Genomic DNA, 9045 nt, shown 5'->3' with positions numbered 1-9045 from the left:
CATGGCCACTACAGTTTTGCATGGTATTTATCTACTTCACCAGTGATTCAGAACTTTCAAGTGCCAAAACATCCAGTCAGAGAAAAGGTATGCATGCAACTCACATGGAAGAATTGATCAACTGATTTAAAAATGTTATTTATTTTGGTTGTTATACGTTTTTTTTTATCAATGTACAAATCACAACAACTAAAATTCACATACAAAATGGCACAACTGAATTCATCACAATATCGTCTCCTTTCTATCAATCATCAAAGGAGGGAACAAGAAAATCAAGATCAGAACAGTTTCCACTTAATAGGCTCTTACATTACATCCTTACTCAAAATGAGTTGTGTGCTTCTCAGAGACATGCCAAAAAGAGCATGCAGTTCAAATTATGTTTGAAATCTGACCGTGTTTCTTCCTACTTTCTTCGTGAATTGGTATTGCAAGATGGTGGTTGGTAGTGGTTGTGGTGGTGTTATTGCCACTCCATTAATCTAAATGACATTCCTGCTCAGTTCAACCATTGCCAATTATCTCGTCACAGTGCCAGGCTTATCCAGCCCATTGAACCCCCCATTGTTTTGGGTGAATCAATGCTAACTTTAGCCTGTGGTGGCTATAGCAAAGTAATGAAGGGCTGCAGTCACTCCTAGTCCAAGGTAAGAGAAAAATAGGATAGAGGATAGAAGGATAGAAAACCAGGATATGTATTTCCACTTCAAACTCTCAACTTTGCATCAGTGTTCTTTTCATTCAAAAGTATTGTCACTCTACATCCTCCTACTTGCATCCATCCTACTTTCTCCATTCAGCCATATTCAACCACCTCCAATATCATCATTTCATCACAGGAAGCTGTCCTTGATGGCGCCAGGTTTCTCCAGTGCACTTTTCCGGCGAGCGGCAGCTTCCAGGATCTTCTTACGGGGCCCCAGTTGGATGCGGATGCCCTTGAGGTCGTCGTCGGAACAGAGCATCAGCGCCTCCAGGTCCAGCTGTTCGCGGGTGAAGGCTGGGGAGAAGTCTGGCAGGGAGATGGATGAGAGGAAGGCATCCAGCGGGGAGGTCTCCTCATCCTGGTCGTCATCCAGGCCAATCTCCTCCTGGTTCCAGGGCAGGTCGCCGTCCTCCTCGTCCTCAACAAACCCTGTGTCCTCCCCTTCTGTGTCGAACCCCTCTCTGCGGATGAGGAAGCCCAGGTTTTCATTGTTCCCACTGGGGAAGTCGTCGGGCTCTATCCCCATCTCCATGGAGAAGTTCTTCCTGAAGACCATGTTCCCCAGGCCGGGCCGTTTGAAGATGGACTCCTTGGCTCCTGGGCCATCTTCTTCTTCGTCATCGTCATTAACTTCATCATCCGTGAATCTTCTCATCCCTCCGTCCTCTTCCTCATCGATCTCGTCCTGCTCGGAGAAAACGCCCATGAACTCAGGCTTCCCAGAGAGGGTGCCGTTCTCCTGCTTGACGAAGATGACGTTCCCGTCTCTTCCCACCTTCTCCGTTATTCCTTTATCCTTTTTCCCAAATATCCTCTGGAGGGTCCCCTTCGACCGGGCCGTAAGCGAGCCTGAGGTATCGGAGGCGATCAGCTTGGAGAACTGCTCGTTCACACTGTTGATGGTGCCCATCTTGGAGAACGACGGAGATGCCGTGCTGGCCTCTGACACTGACCCTTGGTACATCTTATCCATCTTGCTCTTGTGCCTTTTTTTGACCCTCTCACACAGCTTCACTCGCGTTTCAGCCTCTTTGGTGGCCTCCTTCTTCAGCCTGGCCACTTTCTTGGCATTCTGGATGGTCTGCTGTGATGCGGCACTGTCCAGGAATCGCACGCAGTCCATGCGGTCGCCCGACGCTGCCACGTCCATAGCTGTGTGGAAGTCGTTGTCCTGGGAGAAGAGGTTGGCGCCGAAGTTGACCAGGAAGCTGAGGATGTGCATGTGACCGTTGGTGGCGGCGTGGTGCAGCGGCGTGTTGCCCCAGATGTCGCTCCTGTTGGGGTCCCCTCTGAAAGAACACAGAAACATCTGTCAATCAATCAACAAACCAATTAATCAACCAACCAATCATACATTTCTATGACACAAGATTAGAAAAAATATATAAAATATGTTTTATCCCTGTGATTTCTGTTCAGCTTTGGTTCATCATTGTAGTTGTGAAAGGTATGCAGTTGGACAAGTTTTATGTTGAAAGTAAAAAAGTCACACCAGATGAGTACATGGACAAGGCTGCACTGAAGGAAAGCCTTTGTTCATCTAGGAAAACTGACTTTGGTATGTTTGCTTTTAGATTATTCTACAGTTTTTCTGTGTGTATTTTTTTCTAAACACTGAAATGTCATTATTGACTCCCTGATTTCATCTTGATCATTTGTGTAATCATCGCTTTCTGGAATGATGGTGATGCTACCAGATTGTCTTTGTCCCTCTCCTGCTTCTCCTCCACAGAGCAGTCTCAGGTACAGTAGGCCTACTCTACACCTTCACTGTGTGTGTGTGTTCATTTATTGACAGCGCCCAGTCTGAGGTTTCTTTCTCTTTTTACTCTCGGATCTGAACAGGTCTCTAGGATCCGAACCGGCACGTGTCTGTTTGGGTCTGTTTTTCCACAGGCCTTTTTCGGAACTGGTCTGACTGTCCTGGGTTCCATTCGGAATGGGTATCTGTTTTTTTGTTTGTTGATGATGCATTTCGGATCGGGTGGGAAAGCCACAGATCCATTGCACAACTTTTTAGACCTGTGAAGACCTCTACCTCAAACCCGGTATCACTGCTGAGGATATGAGAGTGGAGTGGTTTAGACTGCCCCACCCAGGCTCTGCTGTTAATCTTTACCAATACTGAAGAGACAACTATAAGGATCAGATGGTCTCCTACAGGGGATGTACAGCACTGTTTAAAGACAAACAGAAAAGATACAACACCTCCTTGAAACTGACCAGGGTACAAGGCAATGATGATGGATTTTTGCAAGTACTTTACTAAGACAAAGTCTGGGTATGATGTCCGTATTAAAGGTAAGGTTACATTTTCTGTCAAATGCAATAACCTATACAGTCTGCCTTATAACAAATATTAATTTTCTCAAAACCTCACTTCAGTATCTTAAATCCTGTATACCTTTGTGTCTGTAGCTGTTGGATCCCAGCCAGTGATCTCAATTGAGGAGCTGAGAAGGGTAGCCATCGTTCTGAGGTGTAAATCTAAAGGCTGGTATCCAGGACAGTGAGGGAACCAAGGGAGCCAAATTGTATGGTTGGTATTCAGAGATACAAAGGAACACTGAGGGATTCTACTCTAACAAACTAAAGGTCACTCAACAGGAGACAAAAAGAAAACGATTTGATATGTATTGTTCAACAGAGCCTGCTCAATGAAGTGAGGAAGACAGAATTTCATATCCCTAGTCAGCTGTTCCAGTGTGTTAAGTACAGTTGTGGCCAAAAGTTTTGAGAATGACACAAATATAAATTTTCACAAAGTCTGCTGCCTCAGTTTGTATGATGGCAATTTGCATATACTCCAGAATGTTATGAAGAGTGATCAGATGAATTGCAATTAATTGCAAAGTCCCTCTTTGCCATGCAAATGAACTGAATCCCCCAAAAACATTTCCACTGCATTTCAGCCCTGCCACAAAAGGACCAGCTGACATCATGTCAGTGATTCTCTCGTTAACCCAGGTGTGAGTGTTGACGAGGACAAGGCTGGAGATCACTCTGTCATTCTGATTGAGTTCCAATAACAGACTGGAAGCTTCAAAAGGAGGGTGGTGCTTGGAATCATTGTTCTTCCAAAGTCAACCATGGTTACCTCCAAGGAAACACGTGCCGTCATCATTGCTTTGCACAAAAAGGGCTTCACAGGCAAGTATATTGCTCCCAGTAAGATTGCACCTAAATCAACCATTTATCGGATCATCAAGAACTTCAAGGAGAGCGGTTCAATTGTTGTGAAGAAGGCTTCAGGGTGCCCAAGAAAGTCCAGCAAGCACCAGGACCGTCTCCTAAAGTTGATTCAGCTGCGGGATCGGGGCACCACCAGTACAGAGCTTGCTCAGGAATGGCAGCAGGCAGGTGTGAGTGCATCTGCACGCACAGTGAGGCGAAGACTTTTGGAGGATGGCCTGGTGTCAAGAAGGGCAGCAAAGAAGCCACTTCTCTCCAGGAAAACATCAGGGACAGACTGATATTCTGCAAAAGGTACAGGGATTGGACTGCTGAGGACTGGGGTAAAGTCATTTTCTCTGATGAATCCCCTTTCCGATTGTTTGGGGCATCCGGAAAAAAGCTTGTCCGGAGAAGACAAGGTGAGCGCTACCATCAGTCCTGTGTCATGCCAACAGTAAAGCATTGTGAGACCATGCATGTGTGGGGTTGTTTCTCAGCCAAGGGAGTGGGCTCACTCACAATTTTGCCTAAGAACACAGCCATGAATAAAGAATGGTACCAACACATCCCCCGAGGGCAGCTTCTCCCAACCATCCAGGAACAGTTTGGTGACGAACAATGCCTTTTCCAGCATGATGGAGCACCTTGCCATAAGGCAAAAGTGATAACTAAGTGGCTCGGGGAACAAAACATCGATATTTTGGGTCCATGGCCAGGAAACTCCCCAGACCTTAATCCCATTGAGAACTTGTGGTCAATCCCCAAGAGGCGGGTGGACAAACAAAAACCCACAAATTCTGACAAACTCCAAGCATTGATTATGCAAGAATGGGCTGCCATCAGTCAGGATGTGGCCCAGAAGTTAATTGACAGCATGCCAGGGCGGATTGCAGAGGTCTTAAAAAAGAAGGGTCAACACTGCAAATATTGACTCTTTGCATCAACTTCATGTAATTGTCAATAAAAGCCTTTGACACTGATGAAATGCTTGTAATTATACTTCAGTATTCCATAGTAACATCTGCCAAAAATATCTAAAGACACTGAAGCAGCAAACTTTGTGGAAATTAATATTTGTGTCATTCTCAAAACTTTTGTCCACGACTGTACATATAGTATGTGAAGATGAAAATCATTAAGGGATATTTTGGGGGTGCTCTCTAGTGTTTCTCTTGCTGGTTGCTTCTACTGTGATTGGACTATCTGTGACCATCTGCCGTCTAAAATATAAGTTAAACAGTTAAACAGCAGTGGGATGACCTCACTCAGGAAAATTAAAACCTCACCAAGGAACTACTTCTAGTCAAAGATTAATGCATTTTAGCTCATGGTGAGCGAAGGAGTCTCATTCAGGAGAGCAATCGCATCAAAGAAGACCTCAACTGTCAGCTGAAAAACCTAACTGAGGAGCAGGATCAGATCAAAGATGACCTCAATCGTCAGCTGATTGTACTCATTAATCAGTTAGACTTGTGAACAGGAAGTGGTCAAGATCTTTAAACCATCCAAAAACATTCAGTGGATGTGACTCTAGACCCTGATATGGCACATCACCATCTCATTCTATCTGAGGATGGAAACAAGTGGAACATGGAAATATACATCAGACACTGCCAAACCAGAGAGGTTTGATACTTTTCTCAGTGTCCTGAGAAAGGGGGGCTTTTCCCCTGGAAGATTTTACTATGAGGTGCAGGTTAAGGGGAAGACTGAATTGGATTCAGGAGTGGCCAGAGAGCCCATCAACAGGAAGGGGATGAGAACACTGACGATTGATCCTGGATTTTGTGGCTGAAGAATGGGAATGAGTACATGATTCTCACTAATCTTCCTGTCTCGCTCTCCCTGAGAGAGAAGCTCCCAGAAGGTGAGGGTATTTGTGGATCATGAGAAGGGTCAGGTCTTCATCTACAATGTGGAGGCCAGGTCTCATATCTACTCTTTCACCGGCTCCACCTTCACTGAGAAACGATATCCTATCTCTAGCCCCTGTTGTAAAGATGGCGGTAAAAAACATAACCCCACTGATCCTCTTTCCTGTAGACAATACTGACACTGACTGATTCTATAATGGATGTCACTGCCTGACCGTTTTGAACAAAGCAAGGCAAATTAACTGTTTTGAGAGTGATAACTTTTGCTTTTCAGTTTGAGTGACCTGTAATTTGGTTATCATTATATATCTTTTGCATGGAGGTTTACAACTTCGGGAGAAATGTAAATCCAAACTGTATTATTTGTCACAGTGAATAATGTAAAATGAATAACGTGTTTTCTGTATTTTTAAGGTATATTGCATATATTGTGAAAAACCTTTATCTACACAGTGTACAAAACATTAGGAACACCTTCCTAATCTTGAGTTGCACCCCATTTGCCCTCAAAACAGCCTCAATTCGTCAGGGTATGGACTCTACAAGGTGCCAAAAGCGTTCCACATGGATGCTGGCCCATGTTGACTCCAATGCTTCCCACAGTTGCATCAAATTGGCTGGATATCCTTTGGGTGGTGGACCATTCTTGATACACATGGGAAACTATTGAGTGTGAAAAACCCAGCAGCGTTGCAGTTCTTGACACACTTAAATTGGTGCACCTGGAACCTACTATCATACCCTGTTAAAAGGCACTTAAATATTTTGTCTTGCCCATTCACTATCTGAATGGCACACATATACAATCCATGTCTAATTGTCTCAAGACTTAAAAATCATTTTTTAACCCTTCTCACCCCCTTCATCTACACTGATTGAAGTGGATTTAACAGGTGACATTAATAAGGCATCATAGCTTTCACCTGGATTCAACTGGTCAGTCTATGTCATGGAAATAGTAGGTGCTCCTAATGTTTTGTACACTCAGTGTCTATAGACATGTATACATATTAACACACAAGTCCATATCAACATGAATCTAACAATACAATATAATGAACAACACTTGAAAACTAAATAATGAGTCATTAATTGATGTTGTATAATAGCATTCCTATAATAAAGGAATGAAAAAGGACTGTCACCAACGCTATACTCATGAAGTACAAACCAACCCTTCCTTATGGGTTAATTGGTAAGCCATTAAGAACGAAAGTCCTCCTATGTTCCATCACTACCTCTATAAAACTCCCGATTGCAGTATCTTAGCAACAGGTGATCATAAAACCGAGTTTGTTGCAGTACATCCTACTGCTAATGCCCAACATGGAAATACACAGCTATGATCACAAAGGTATGATAGACATTATTCCAATCATTTTATAAAAATACACTGAGTTCAATGTTGTGAAAACTCCGTAATCCATTGTTAGTGTGCTTCAATTAAATAATCAAGCAATTGGTTGGTTGTCATCTTGACAGAAATAAATAAGAGAGATGAAAATCAGGTCTGTTTTTTTCCTGCAGTATGAAAGCAGGGGAAAGCTGTTAGGGGAATGAAGGGCTCTATTGTTTGTCATTAATTACATGATTCCCCTTGGCTGATTAAATATTTGGCTCTGCTCATAGGAAAATGTGGTCTAAAAGGCTGTGGGGGGACAGTTTCAGAGTGGCATGCTTGTCTAATGCACAAAAATAACATGGGTGAAATGTGACATGGACATACAGTACATTGTAGAATATAGTTAAAATCTCAGAGGCATTCAGTCATCATTTGAGGACGTGATGTAGGTTGATTGAGAAACCTGTGAGGTTGAAACCCATGTGACACAGCTACCTGCACCTCTCTCACCTATAAATCCTTAATGAGGGTAGTCTCTAGTAGGTTTCTGGGCATCAGGAATGAGGTGATGGGCATTCCTTCTATCACATGAATTAACAATAAAGTCCACCTTTGCTCTTCGTTCAAGTATTTGTTTTGGAAACGAGCAGCAGTGCTGGGAATAGGATTAGCATTAGGCCACTTCTGGACTTTTATCCTCCAACTGCATCCCTCCCAACAAAACATGTGTCATCAATATTAAAGGAGATAAAATATTACAGTATTCATTGGATTGGTACTATAGGTTTTGTGACTATTTTGTAGGTTACTGGAGGACGCCTTTATTGTTGTGTTTCAGCAACTCATCAATGTAGATTTGAGATTGTAAATATCAGTCCTCATACGAGGAAGAATTCCTCAAGGTACTGACAGTAATGGACAAGGACTAGGAAGAGGTCAAAAGGTCAACCTTAACCTATAGCTTCTATCCCTCCTCATGTCAGGCAGAGTTTCTGCTATTTTTTTCGTCGGATTAGAAGTTAATTGATCTAAACATACATAGGGTAAATCAAAAGAGGTCCAAATAAATTCACATTCTAATAGTTTAGACTTAGTTAAATCATATGAGAAAAATCATTTCTGAATTAGGTTTCAATTGATTGTAAAAACGTCACAATAGGTATATATTGCTAATATGCCACTTAAAATATTTTGGGATTGTAGGTATGGGAAAGTAGGCTATGACTTCTGAATATAAATTGTACTCACCCTCGGCTACATATAAGTTGAAGGGCCTCGACGTGTCCATGAAAAGCAGCCCATAGCGTAGGCGTCATCCCGTCCTCGTCCGGAGAATTCAGGTCTTTCCTGGTAGCCTCTTTCAAGAGGTCCAGGTAGCCATCGATCGCTGCTTTGTGGTACCTAGACATGTTTACTCTGTGTTTAGAACGCTACACTGTGAAATGAAATAAAAAGGCACGTCTTTTAGCAGAAGAAATCTGGCATTTTGTTCTTCCTTCCAGCGCGTTGGAGCGCCACAATTGCGCATTGGAGATGTGAGTGGTTTGGTCAGAGCGCTGGGCGTCATCATATCGGTGGAACTCACTGCCATAAAACAAAAGCAAAGTCCATTTGGGATTTGTCATGCTGTCCCCAAGAGGGAATTCAAGAGTCTACAATTGATATGCTGAGAGAAGTTATTAGGCTACTGTATAGGCCTAGGTCACATGTTGCTAAATGATGGAATGGCAATGACAGAGACAATCTATAGTCAAAATATGTTAAATGAATTGTGCATATATATCAGTAGGCTTTTATTAATAAAATGTCATGAGGTCATAAAACAGGACTGTGGCCATACCTGGCTGGGCGCGCTTTTGAACTCATGCGCAAAAAGAAAGCCGCACTAATCTCAGGTGGCCTATAGTACTCCATTCCAGCAGATGGCAGTACCGCCCTTTAGAGCG

At 43.1% G+C, this 9045-nt stretch overlaps 1 protein-coding gene across 1 annotated transcript; it reads right to left on the bottom strand.

Annotated features, from left to right (window-relative positions):
- Positions 1–128: 128 nt before the first annotated feature.
- On the bottom strand, positions 129–8886 carry anks4b (ankyrin repeat and sterile alpha motif domain containing 4B). Its single transcript, XM_071396652.1, has 2 exons — positions 8348–8886; positions 129–1998 (listed from the first exon to the last, which is right to left on the bottom strand). Exons 1-2 carry the CDS (start codon positions 8506–8508, stop codon positions 837–839), a joined length of 1323 nt encoding a protein of 440 aa, XP_071252753.1. The 5' UTR covers positions 8509–8886; the 3' UTR covers positions 129–836.
- Positions 8887–9045: the final 159 nt, after the last annotated feature.

Source organism: Salvelinus alpinus, chromosome 1 (genome assembly GCF_045679555.1).
Source record: "Salvelinus alpinus chromosome 1, SLU_Salpinus.1, whole genome shotgun sequence".
NCBI classification, from domain to species: domain Eukaryota; kingdom Metazoa; phylum Chordata; class Actinopteri; order Salmoniformes; family Salmonidae; genus Salvelinus; species Salvelinus alpinus.
This window is presented reverse-complemented; position numbering and strand designations above follow the sequence as displayed.

Bases quoted from the DNA above. Each gene is read 5' to 3' on its own strand.
- anks4b (XM_071396652.1), bottom strand. From the start codon at position 8,508: ATGTCTAGGTACCACAAAGCAGCGATCGATGGCTACCTGGACCTCTTG. The intron at 1,999-8,347 runs GTGAGTACAATT...GTGTTCTTTCAG, and splicing joins CAACTTATATGTAGCCGAGG to AGGGGACCCCAACAGGAGCG.